Genomic DNA, 12,682 nt, shown 5'->3' with positions numbered 1-12,682 from the left:
ACAAACACCTTATAAAGCGAAAAAGACTAGATTCTGCATGCAGTGCTCTTGAAATAGTGCATATCCATTTTCATCGCTACTTAAACAATGCCATATTTATTACATCAGCACGTTCAGGTTGGTCTCCTAACTCAGTCAGGTTTCTTGTAGCTGCATTTTCATGCTTCAGAAGATCTGCAGTAAAGCATTCTCTCTGGTCCAGTAGGTTAGTAAAGAAGTTCCTTAAAGATCTTTTCATGGCCTATACTCCAAGTAGGCTGGGAGAGGACATTGGTAGCTAAAAATGTCCTCTCCCAGCCGATGAGGGACCCATTCAGCTTATAAATAAAGCAGATCTCTTGTTCAAGAGGAAGGCCCCATGAGTGGTTGCGGAGCCCACACTCTTCATCCCATTCCAATTCCTTGGGGCGGTCGAGTAAGTCTAGGCACAAAAAGAAGTCTAAGTCCAAACGTTCTTCAACTTAACCCGTCCATCAGCTGATGAGACATGCGAAAAGGAGCCTTGTTGTTCCGGGCTTCCGTCCTCTGAGCCTGCGTTTGGTTTGGCACCTCTCCAGGTTTCCAGGAGCCGGAGCAACCCCTGCCCAACTGTACAAATCTACAAGGCCATGTGCCTCATTTTTGGGCAGGTTGACCCAGTCAGAGCACTTTTAGGACCCACAGGTTCTGCAGGGGCCCCCTCGGGTCCCGCGCCAGTGGCTTCAATCTTGGCTGGGGGGGGGAGACACAGCTAAGTTCACAATCAGGTGGGGGCTGGATATGACTGACTCTCTAGGCAGATCAGTTGCTTCGATGGTGGTGCTTGACGTACCATGCCTGGTTGAGGATGTCTGGCTTTTCAGGGGATTTCTAATCCACCCTATACACATGCCCTTTGATGGCACCTGTCTCTTCGAGACAAAGCAGACTCTACGTTCTGGCCCTTTCATGGCACTCGGAGGGGGAGGGGACCAGTCAGAGGTAGAATTCGTTATCACCTGCTCTGCTGGCATACCATAACGTTGGACAGGTGGGTTTTGCAAATAGTCCAAAAGGGCTACCCCCTTCCCTATGAGACTACCTCTCCACCCATGCCACCATCCTACGATCTCATGATGGAGGATCACTTGGCACTTCTCTGCAAGGAGGTTACAGCTTTCTTGGCCATGGGAGCCATAGTGAAAGGTCCCTGTGCCAGAAGTAGGTTGTGGTTGTTATTCCCACTGCTTTCTGATACCCAAAAAGGGCAAGGGTCTCCGCCCTTATCCTAGACCTTCAGTCACTCAATCTCTTCCTCAGAAAGGAGAAGTTCAAAATGCTCATCCTGGCTTAGGTTATATCTGCCCTAGCCCCAAGAGACTGGATGGTAGCGTTGGACTTGCAGCACGCTTATTTTCACATCCCCATGCGGCCTGCCCGCGCTACTTGCGGTTTACAGTGGGCCACGAGAACTTGCAGTTCACCATCAAATCAAATCATTAGCATTTATAAAGCGCGCTACTCACCCGTGCGGGTCTCAAGGCGCTAGGGACAAAGGGGGTGGTTATCGCTGCTCGAACAGCCAGGTCTTTAGGAGTCTCCGGAAAGCGGAGTGGTCCTGGGTGGTCCTGAGGCTGGTGGGGAGGGAGTTCCAGGTCTTGGCCGCCAGGAAGGAGAAAGATCTCCCACCCGCCGTGGAGCGTCTGATGCGAGGGACGGCGGCGAGTGCGAGGCCAGAGGAGCGGAGGGGGCGGGTGGGGACGTAGAAGTTGAGGCGTCTGTTGAGGTATTCCGGTCCCTTGTCGTGGAGGGCTTTGTGTGCGTGGGTGAGAAGTCGGAAGGTGATCCTTTTGCTGACTGGGAGCCAATGCAGGTGTCTCAGGTGTGCGGAGATGTGGCTGTTGCGGGGTACGTAGAGGATGAGGCGGGCTGAGGCGTTTTGAATGCGTTGCAGGCGATTTTGGAGTTTGGCGGTGGTCCCAGCGTAGAGGGTGTTGCCGTAGTCCAGGCGGCTCGTGACGAGGGCGTGGGTCACGGTTTTTCTGGTGTCGGCGGGGATCCAGCGGAAGATCTTGCGGAGCATTCGGAGGGTGAGGAAGCAGGCGGAGGACACGGCGTTGACTTGCTTGGTCATGGTGAGAAGGGGGTCCAAGATGAAGCCGAGGTTGCGGGCGTGGTCTGCGGGGGTCGGTGCAGTGCCGAGGGCCGTGGGCCACCAGGAGTCGTCCCAGGCGGACGGGGTGTTGCCGAGGATGAGGACTTCAGTTTTTTCAGAGTTCAGCTTTAGGCGGCTGAGCCTCATCCAATCTGCGACGTCCTTCATACCCTCTTGTAGGTTGGTCTTGGCGCTGGCGGGGTCCTTGGTGAGGGAGAGTATAAGTTGGGTGTCGTCGGCGTAGGAGGTGATGATGATGTCGTGCTTGCGTACGATGTTAGCGAGGGGGCTCATGTAGACATTGAAGAGTGTCGGGCTGAGTGATGAGCCTTGAGGTACGCCGCAGATGATCTCAGTGGGTTCTGAGCGAAACGGAAGGAGGTAGACTCTTTGGGAGCGGTTTACGAGGAAGGAGGCGATCCAGTCCAGGGCCTGGTCTTGGATCCCGGTGGAGCGGAGGCGGGTGATTAGGGTGCGGTGACAGACGGTGTCAAAGGCAGCCGAGAGGTCGAGAAGAATGAGGGCGACTGTTTCACCGTTGTCCATCAGGGTTCTGATGTCGTCTGTGACTGAGATGAGGGCGGTTTCAGTGCTGTGGTTGGTTCGGAATCTGGTCTGTGAGGGGTCGAGCAGGTTGTTGTCTTCCAGGAAGGTGGTCAGCTGTTTGTTGACGGTCTTCTCTATTACTTTGGCTGGGAAAGGCAGAAGGGAGATGGGGCGGAAGTTTTTCAGGTCGCTCGGGTCAGCCGTAGGTTTCTTTAGTAGGGTGTTGACTTCGGCGTGTTTCCAGCATTCGGGGAAGGTAGCAGAAGAAAAAGAAGAGTTGATGACGGTCTGGAGGTGCGGGGCGATGATGTTGTTGGCTTTGTTAAAGATGAAGTGCGGGCAGGGGTCCAAAGGGGCGCCGGAGTGGATAGAGTTCATGATGGATTTGGTTTCTTCCGTGCTGATGTGGGTCCAGTTGTTGAGGGTGATGGTCGGGGATGTGGGTTCGGTGGTGTTAGGTTGGGTCTGGTGTCCGAAGCTGTCGTGGAGGTCGCTGATCTTGCGATGGAAGAAAGTGGCGAGGGATTCGCATAGATCCTGTGAGGGCGTGACGGCGTTGGCGTTGGCGCTGGGGTTGGAGAACTCCTTGACGATGCTGAAGAGTTCTCTGCTGTTGTGGCTGTTTTTGTCCAGTCTGTCGGTGAAAAAATTCCTTTTGGCAGTGCTGATCAGGTGGTGGTGTTTGCGGGTAGCGTTCTTGAGGGCGGCCATGCTTCCCTTGTTCCTTCCAGTGGCACTCGTGTGTTCACCAAGTGATGGTGCTGGTTGCAGCTCATCTGCGCAGGTCGGGGTTTGTCTTCCCCTACCTTGAGGACTGGCTTTTGAAGTCATCTCCCACTCTGACTACAGAGGACCTCCTGCATTGTCTGGTGCTCACTATAAACGTTTCAAAGTCACACATGACTCCCTCTCAGATGCTCCTTTTCATCTGAACTGTTCTGGACACGGTGCATTTTTGGGCCTATCCTCCCGAGCGGCGAGTCCAGGATACTCAGGCTATGATACCTGTTTTTTTGCCTCTATCCTGGACTTTGGTAAGAATGACAGACTCTGCGGGCCTCATGGCCTTCTGCAGCCTGCTGGTGCCACATGCCAGATGGCATATGCAGGCTCTGCAGTGAGACTTGAAGTTCCAATGGGTGCATCATCAGGGGAAATCTCTGACATGGTCCAGTTCTCAGAGAGAACTGCATGAGATCTCCAGTGGTGGATAACGAATCCCAATCAGATCAGAGGCAGATCCCTCGCCCTTCCCCAACCAGATCCAACAGTAGTGACCGATGTCACTCCTGGGATGGGGTGGACACATCAGAGGAGTCCAGGCTCCATATCAACCTTTTGGAGCTCCTGGTGATCAGACTAGCATAGAAAGCATTCCTTCCCTCTCTCAAAGGGAAAGTGGTGCAGGTGTTCACAGACAACACCACCGCCATGTGGTACTGCAATATGCAGGGCGGGGTGGGGTTTTGCACTCTGTCAGGAGGCTCTGCTCCTCTGGACATGGCTGGAACAACAGGGCATATCCCTGGTGGTTCAACATCTGGCACGCTCTCTGAAAGCCACAGCAGATTAATTCACTTGCCAATTCTCAGTTGATCACAAATGGCATCTCTATTCGGATGTGGCGCACAGTCTTTCAGAAGTGGGGATAGCCTTGGTTAGATCTGTTATTCTCCACAGACAATGTGCAATATCAGCAGTTTTGTGCATTGGAGTATCCAAGGCTGCACTCAGCGACACTTTTTATCTTGAGTGGAGCTCAGGCCTCCTATATGCCTTTCCTCCCATACCACTGCTGCCCAGAGTTCTCAAGAAAATCAAGAACGACCAGGCCTGATTAATCCTTGTGGTTTCGGACTAGGCCCGAAGTCTGGTATCCTGAGCTATTGGGCCTGGCTCTACGCCATCGTGTGTAGAGATTGTCAGAAGTTGATAGCTTTTGACCTTCCGCCTGAAGTCTGTGACATTATCTTGGCAGTCATGCGTCCCTCCACCAAACGGTATATGCCCATTGATGGAGCAAATTTGTGGCATGGTGTACAGACAAGTCTGTTGACCCTCTCTCTGCCCCTCTATCTGAGGTTCTCTTGTTTATGCTTTTTTTGGCCCAGCAGGGCTCTGCTTTGGGCACCCCCAAAGGAGTTTATTTGTCTGTCATTTCTGTAGTTTTTAGATTACCTGACCAACCTTCTTTGTTTAAGTCTTCTATAGTAAGTAGGTAACTTAAGGGTGTTACCTATAAGTTTCCTCCATCTCCGTTCATAATGCCGTAGTGGGGTTTAAACTTGGTTCTAACATTTCTCTTGTGTGCTCCTTTTGAACCACTTCACAATTGTCCTTTCTGTTTTCTAACACTGAAAACCGCCTTCCTCGTGGCCATTACATCTGCCCCCAGGGTGAGTGAGCTGCAGTTGTCGTCATCCAAGCCACCCTATCTTTCCATCTATCCTGACAAGGTGGTACTTCGCACCAGTGCTTTCTTTTTTTGCCAGAAGTGGTCACACCCTTTTATGTAGGCCAATCCATCACCTTGCCTACTTTTTATGCACTCCCACATCCTTCTGAGGAGGAGACGCCACCTCCTAGACCCAAAAAAGAGCATTGGCATTTTATCTTGATCGTACCAAAGAGTTTCGGGTGGGCGATCAACTCTTAACTGGTTATGTGGATGCGAAGAAAGGTCAGGCAGTGCAGAAGAGAACCATCTCCAGAAAGGTTTTCCTTTGCATTAAATTATGCTACACATTGTCTAAAAAGCAACCACTGGAGGGTTTGCGTGCTCACTCTACCAGGGTAACAGCTGCAACCTCTGCGTTAGCACTCAGAATTCCAGTCCTGGACATCTGTTAGTCAGCAGCATGGGCATAAATTGCACACGTTCACCAAGCACTATTGCCTGGACAGTCAGGTCTGAAAGGACGGGCACTTTGCCTGTTCAGTCCTGCAAGACTTCCTACTATGATCTTGGTACGCAGGCCGTCCTCCAGGGATGGTATTGCTTGGGTATCTATTCTAAGGTAAGAAATCTGCAACAATAAGTCTCTATTGGATAAACAAGTTGCTTACCTTTGGTAACGCTTTATCTGGTAGAGACACATTCTAGTTCAGATTCCTTACAGACCCACTCATCCTCCCTGCTCTGCGAACTGATTTCTAGGAACAGTGACTGCCCTTTCAGGGCCCTAGTTATAACACACCTTAGTGGTCAGTATTTTCATGACTCAATTTTTCTGGCATGGAAAGACATAAAAAGAAACTGACGCCAGCGCGCCTGGGTGGTGCCTACATAGGTCTTGCGATGTGATGTCTGGCGTGCAGGATGCAGACAGTGGATGCGGAGCCAACCAGTGCCACCTGATGGCATGCAGGAATATTGCTCAAGAAAAATCTCCAGATCTAGACTGACACCTGGGGGATATTCTAAGGTAAGGAATCTGCAACTAGAATGTCTCTACCAGATAAGGCGTTACCGAAGGTAAGTAACTTGTTCAATAGTTAACGATGTCAGTTATGTGAGCTATGCTGGGCAATGCTTTTATTTATGCTGCTTGACATAGTTACCATGGGACTCCCCATCATGACGACAGAGAAGATGCAAGCTAGTGAATCTATTAAAGATTCAATACTGGAGAACTACCATTAGGGTAAATAACTTGTTTTTTCCTCATTAACTTGTGGTGTTCAGTTTTATTCCGGGCTTCCAAAGCAGAAATATATTAAATGTATTGTTGTGAATTACTAAAGTATGACTCTCTTCTTCTCCAGGACTATATTCCATCTCAGCAAGATATTCTGTTAGCAAGAAGACCCACTAAAGGGATTCATGAGTACGACTTTGAAATTAAAAATGTTCCTTTTAAGATGGTTGACGTAGGAGGGCAGAGATCGGAAAGAAAACGTTGGTTTGAGTGCTTTGACAGCGTAACATCTATACTTTTCCTGGTATCTTCAAGTGAATATGACCAAGTGCTGATGGAGGATCGAGCGACAAATCGTCTCACAGAATCACTAAACATTTTTGAAACAATAGTCAATAACCGAGTTTTCAGCAATGTCTCCATCATCCTTTTTCTTAACAAGACAGACTTGCTTGAGCAAAAGGTAAAACTTGTGAGCATCAAGGACTATTTTCCAGAGTTTGAAGGAGACCCCATCAAGCTAACTGATGTTCAGAAATTCCTGGTGGATTGCTTCCGTAATCAGCGCCGAGACCAACAACAGAAGCCTCTATATCACCACTTCACCACTGCTATTAACACAGAAAACATTCGACTGGTTTTCCGTGATGTCAAGGATACCATCCTTCACGACAATCTCAAGCAACTAATGCTGCAGTGATGCACACAAACTTTATTTTAACACCCTTTGTGTTCAGATTTTAATGTTTTAGCAGTCTAGCAAGGAGTTGGATCTTGCCCATCAAGACTTTCTAAATTGGTGGATGTAATGCTGCAGGCAAGCATGTTGCCATTTTCATTTAACTACTCATCCACTGGCTTCAAGACTAAGTCCGCTTTACAGTCAGATATGAGTAGTTGAAGCTTGCCCCTTGTGCCTCTTCCACAGACCTCTCTGGCTATCTTTCACCGATCTCTTTGACGTCAGTGTTTGTTTTGTAAATGATTAACTTCCTTAGGAAAATGACAAAAGATTGAGAATTCTGAGTGAGATACTGTTCTCAAGTCGGAACATTGTTAATTTGTATTAATCATGATTGACTTTTTTCAACGCAAGGGCTATATAGGAAATTGTTGCACAAACTAATTGCTTTTGACCTTCCCCCCCCACCCCCGACGGCAGATTTGACCTTGGGTTTGTTGGAGGTAAAAGTCTTGTCTGCATGAAACAACAACTTGTTTTTTATTGCGTGGTTTTAAATACTCTTAAACTGTATTTTAAAGTTTACATCCGTGCATTTTGGAGACATGCTGATGATAGGGTTGTTGACACACCTGGTACGAGGCTAAAAGTAACACATCTTCAACTGCATAATGTAGAGCTTTTATCTCTGTTTTATGCTGTGGTCCAAAGGAAATCCTAACTTTTTTTTTTATGATCAGGAATTTTGTTTTTCTGGGCACACTTATTCAGATTATCGTTTAGTCAAACAGTCTGCCACTAAAAGACAACATCCATTAAAGCATATTGTCTCTTTTCTCAAGAAAGATTTGGCGAATGTTGGTTCCCTGGATTTTTTGTCTCAGAAGTTTATGGCAGAAATAGTCCCGTCCAATACTTTATGCTGATAAGTTTAGTTAATAAGACATTGAGGTAGTATGGATACATACTTGTTTGTTAAAAACATCTTACTGAAACCTCTGGTGTAGAAAAGACCAGTTAAAGTAATTTTGGAGTGTTTTTTTAAACTAATGTGTAACTGTAATTTGTGATAGGAACATTTTCATCCGCATGCAGTTTTATCACGCATCTACACTTCTACAGATAAAATTGAATTTTTGTACATTCATGGTTCACACTGCATCTGGCACACTAATTATTATTATTTATTTTTTTTACATAAAAACCTTTTCAGGGGACTCATTAAAGAGCAATTGTAGGAACAACTAATACTGAACGTTTAAGGTGGAAAGAGCATGCAAAACACTTGCTAATATGTACATACTATTTTAAGCTCCTCCTTGGTAAAAGCCACATTTACTTTACATAAGATGCTAGAAGAAATCCCGTTTAAACTATCATAAGGCAATGTTTTGTTGCTAAAATAAATACTGTCTCAGGCATATTTACCGTTAATTGTACCTCCTGTTTTCCATGTGGAGCGATTTCTGCAAGGCATAATCCCTCACTATTATTCTTTTCAAGCTTTTGTATTGGCACAGATGATTCTTCATAGGCTTTCCAACGGCCCTTGACGGTGGCTGACTTTGTGATCTCAGGTATTTTTATTTTTATATATAGAGATGTTAATGAATGATACATAGTTCTGCATTTGAATTGGACTTCTGGGTTTATTGGACGTTTTCGAAGGTTCTTGGAACGTTAAAACATACCCAAATCATGAATTTAAGTACTACTGTAAAACCACATAAACCAGGGTTTTTTGTGTTCAGAAGTAAGTGAAAAATTGCACACGATTATTGGTACCGAACAGTATTTCCTTTATTGTGCTTGTGTGCAGGCATACACACTCGAGCGATATAAAGGCATTGGTGTTTATAGTTTTTTTTTTTTTTTTTTTAACAATTCTATTCATATTATGATTGATGTTGAATTCTTTTATGGGAACTGTTGTGGTAATTTATTTAGCCCACATTTCTAGGTGCACTGCTGGTTAGTTGAATTTATGATAAACCTGGAACCAAAATCGTGGCAGGCTTTTGATTTTAAAGTAAACTGCATAACAAATTAGCAAGCCAACATTCTCTCTTTAAATGTGTTTTTCGGACCTTCAGTCACCGTTCAACAGCCATTGTGCCCCGTTGAAATCTGCTGCAACAACACCTGAAAATGTATTTAAACTACTGCATTCATCACTTTTTAGCTTCCCACAACGGAGCTGATACTAAATGTGGACTTTTCAAACGTGCCATTCGTTCCTTTGGGACCTGTTGATCCTGTCACCAATACGTACATGTGTTTGAGACCCTTTGTTGGCATGGGCATTGATGACCTTTGTATGCACCTCAGTACCTCATGCTTTGCCCATAATGGATATTGTCGAAGTTCTTGTAGTACTAAGTGTCAGCCTCATTTAGTTCTTGAATAGGTGTCAGAGGTCTTTCAAGAGCTAAAGACGCATTTAGAACATTATTCGTGCACCAGTTCTCACTTAACATGCCTGCTCATATTGTTATAAAAATAAATGGTTTGTGTACATTTCGTTTTGGCCACTCCAACCTAATATCTAAAATAATTACTTCACTGAATATAAAATATCAACCTTCCTAGTAAATAACTTAATGCAGGTATTGTTTCAGAAGCCTGACCGATCTTTAGCCAAAATGCATGTTCTACGAAATAGTCCAAGAGATGATCACTTTTATTTAATGTTCCCCTTTATGCTAGATAATCTATGGGAATGCTGTTAAATCACTGGGTATTTGAAGCCTCTGCTAGCCACTGATCAGGAAATATCTGGGTCATTTGATTTACTTTTTTTAAGTAGCAGTAGTACAAAATGCTACGAGTGAGTCAGATTTATTTTTCTGTTTTTAGAGGACAAATGTCCAACTGTGTTTCATTAGGTCTAGATACGCAGCACAACTCACTATTATGGTCACTTAATGTTTTATTATAATGTGAACCGGTTTAGAAATCTTTAGGCACTAAGGATTTGTTCCCTTGGATTGTGTAGGTATGCAAATACCTGCATGGATTTTATTTTCTACTTTTCTGGCTTTGCCAAATGTTTACTACCACTACAGCCAAACTAGTTATCTATTACCCACCAAAATTAATAGTCCATGGTAATGATTTTGAAGCTAGCTTACAAGTTCTGTTCTCCTTTACTTGAGCATGTGTGTTTGAATGTTAACTAGTTACGTGTTTACCAAACTTAATAGCCTATTAAATTGCCATTGATGTTTTTAGACTTTGAATGGCCTTACATCTGCTCTGGTAATGCCTCATTAGGTGCCCTTTTAAAGGTGTGCTGAAGCAAATTATGACAACGCATGTTAAAAGTGAAATATTCTCTTGTGAACAATGTGTAAATTGGTAGGCTTAAATTTGCATTCTGCAGCAGTTTCATGAAAATGTTAAGATTTTCGTGGATCTGTGCAAAATATGCTGAATGTGCATCTTACAGTTTAGGAATGTAACAAACTTGTAAAGCATGTGACTTTACCCAGTTTAATAGCCTGACCGAAAATACACTGCCTTAAACTTTTCACACTTTGGAGAAACGGGATTGGCACAATTTAGTCTGTCCATTGTTGTTTTCCCATCGGATGAACGAGTTGCACACAAATCTTTTGGTATTTAAGGATACAATTAATAAAGAATTGTTCTTGTTGACTCCCATCTAATTACTAGGCTCAATATTTGAGCTTCCCTAGGCAACATCCATTGGGCTGTGGGAGAAGACAATATTGTACAACACCTATTGTGAAATGAGTGAGAGACTAATATCTATCTGTCCCTCGGGAATGGAGGTTTTTTGAACTCTGAAAGGCCAGTGTTGTCCACATTGAATTCTTAAAGGTGTCCTTTTTACCACGAGGCTCGCTGGTATGTGTACATCTGATTAGCATCCTCAGGCTCATGGTACTTAAAGGACTTGTTTGGGCCTGGAGTATGTAACATCATGCTGCCAGATTCTGTGCATGTTTTATCCAAAAGCAAAAAGGTATTGTGGATTTAATTTATTTTTGGCCGTTTCTATAGTTGCCAACTGAGCTAGCAAATGCATATTTTTTTTTTAAGAGCTTTTTGAAATTCCCTTGAAGATCATTCCTGCAGCAGATCTATTCATTTTCTGTTGTAAGTCTCGTTTATATATTAACATATGGTGCCAAATAACATGGCATACGTTCTTGTAGCAGTTTCCTTTTGTGACAGCAAAAACAAGTTCTAAGATGTCTTGTCAAATCTACTCAGCGAAGATGTTACTGCTTTAAACAGTAATTTATATTTTATATGAATGTGCCTTTACCAGCTCTCTTTGAGCTGTTTAAGTGAGTATTGAACGAATCAAACCCAACATCAAAGCATAAAATGCAACAGTTGACTTTGGTAAGTTCGTCGTAGAAGAGGGTTTGTATTTCCCTATCAAAATACAGTTCGCAGTAGAAGCCAAAATAAACACGATATAGCCTAGTAAGTTACCGGTCTGGGGAACCTATCTTGCGGTGCTACTTTTGGTGACAGGGGAGTGCACCACTTTTGTGCCATTAATAATGCTGTGCCTTGCATTTGAAAAAGTAAACTTTGGTTCCTTATTTTTATTTTTATTTGCGTCAGTACAGCAGTGGTGAAACCGTACATGAAGCCTTAACTTTTGGAAATATATATTTTATGACCACCTCCTAGATAAATCTAACAAATCCTGCTTTGTATACAATGTGTTTTTGGGTTTAGGACTGTCATAGCTTTGTAACTTGTATAACTTTCTGGGGACAAAGCATCGTTTTTATGTTGTACATTTTTTGTTCACTTGTTAGTTCGATTGGCAATAAATTATTCTTAGAAGCGTAGTCTGGAAGGAAATATATGGAGGTGGCTAAACAGACCTTTAGTAAAGCTTACTTTTGCAAAACCTCTAAAATACCAAATTAGTAAATGCCTTTTTTAACTTTTAATTGTACATGTCTGTACATACTGTTCAAATATTTTGCCTTTCAGCCTATTAATATTTGCCTTGTAAAAATGTGTACTGACCTTTAATAAACACATATGCCAAACAGTATTGGACTGTAATTTTTATTTGTCTAGCTAGTATGTCTGTATAGTTAAGATAGAATAGCACATTACTCATATTTTGCCTCGTTATTTGTTTGAATATAACTTATCTCCTCTTCTTGCACTTGTATCTTCCCTAACAGTGAACGCTCTAGTTGCTTGCAGAGACAAATATTTGGGTGGATAACAAAGCCATGTTTACCAGCCACAGTGGTTATTATGACTATGTGGTTTGGTAATGCGAATTTTCCAAGTGTCAATTTAGGATGGTACTAATGTTATTGAAGACACAGGGAAATATTATGCAGCCTTTTCCTGCTGTTTCTTTTTATAGCAACCACATAATGACAAGAAAAATAGTCAATTAAACCAAAAAAAAAAAGTACAATAACAAGAATACCATCTTGGTGACCTACCAATTCATACTCCCCAGGTTCCTACTCAGTGCTCTGAAATAGAGCCCATATTGTCCATTCCTTTCTTTTTCTTCATGCTGCAGATTCAGTTCAAGTTGTGTGGAAACTGAAACATCACAAGGAAAATGCAGACAGTCAATTCTGTTTTCCATTGATAGATCAGACTGAATAAATATTGGTTAAGTAACTGCTAATAGGAATGTCGAAGCCAGTTTGGTTCACTCTCCATTATTCAGTGAATGACACA

The 12,682-nt window shown here is 43.8% G+C and overlaps 1 protein-coding gene across 1 annotated transcript in view; it reads left to right on the top strand.

Moving 5' to 3' along the window:
• GNA13 (G protein subunit alpha 13) overlaps positions 1 to 12,026 on the top strand; it is a 182,689-nt gene extending 170,663 nt beyond the window's left edge. The window contains exon 4 of the mRNA XM_069199875.1: positions 6,425 to 12,026. Coding sequence (XP_069055976.1) covers positions 6,425 to 6,997 — 573 coding nt within the window. The 3' untranslated portion in view covers positions 6,998 to 12,026. The remainder of the gene's footprint in view (positions 1 to 6,424) is intronic.
• Positions 12,027 to 12,682: the final 656 nt, after the last annotated feature.

This window comes from Pleurodeles waltl, chromosome 7 (genome assembly GCF_031143425.1).
Source record: "Pleurodeles waltl isolate 20211129_DDA chromosome 7, aPleWal1.hap1.20221129, whole genome shotgun sequence".
Taxonomy (NCBI): domain Eukaryota; kingdom Metazoa; phylum Chordata; class Amphibia; order Caudata; family Salamandridae; genus Pleurodeles; species Pleurodeles waltl.
The sequence above is the reverse complement of the archived record's forward strand: the minus strand, read 5'-3'. Positions and strand labels throughout refer to the sequence as shown.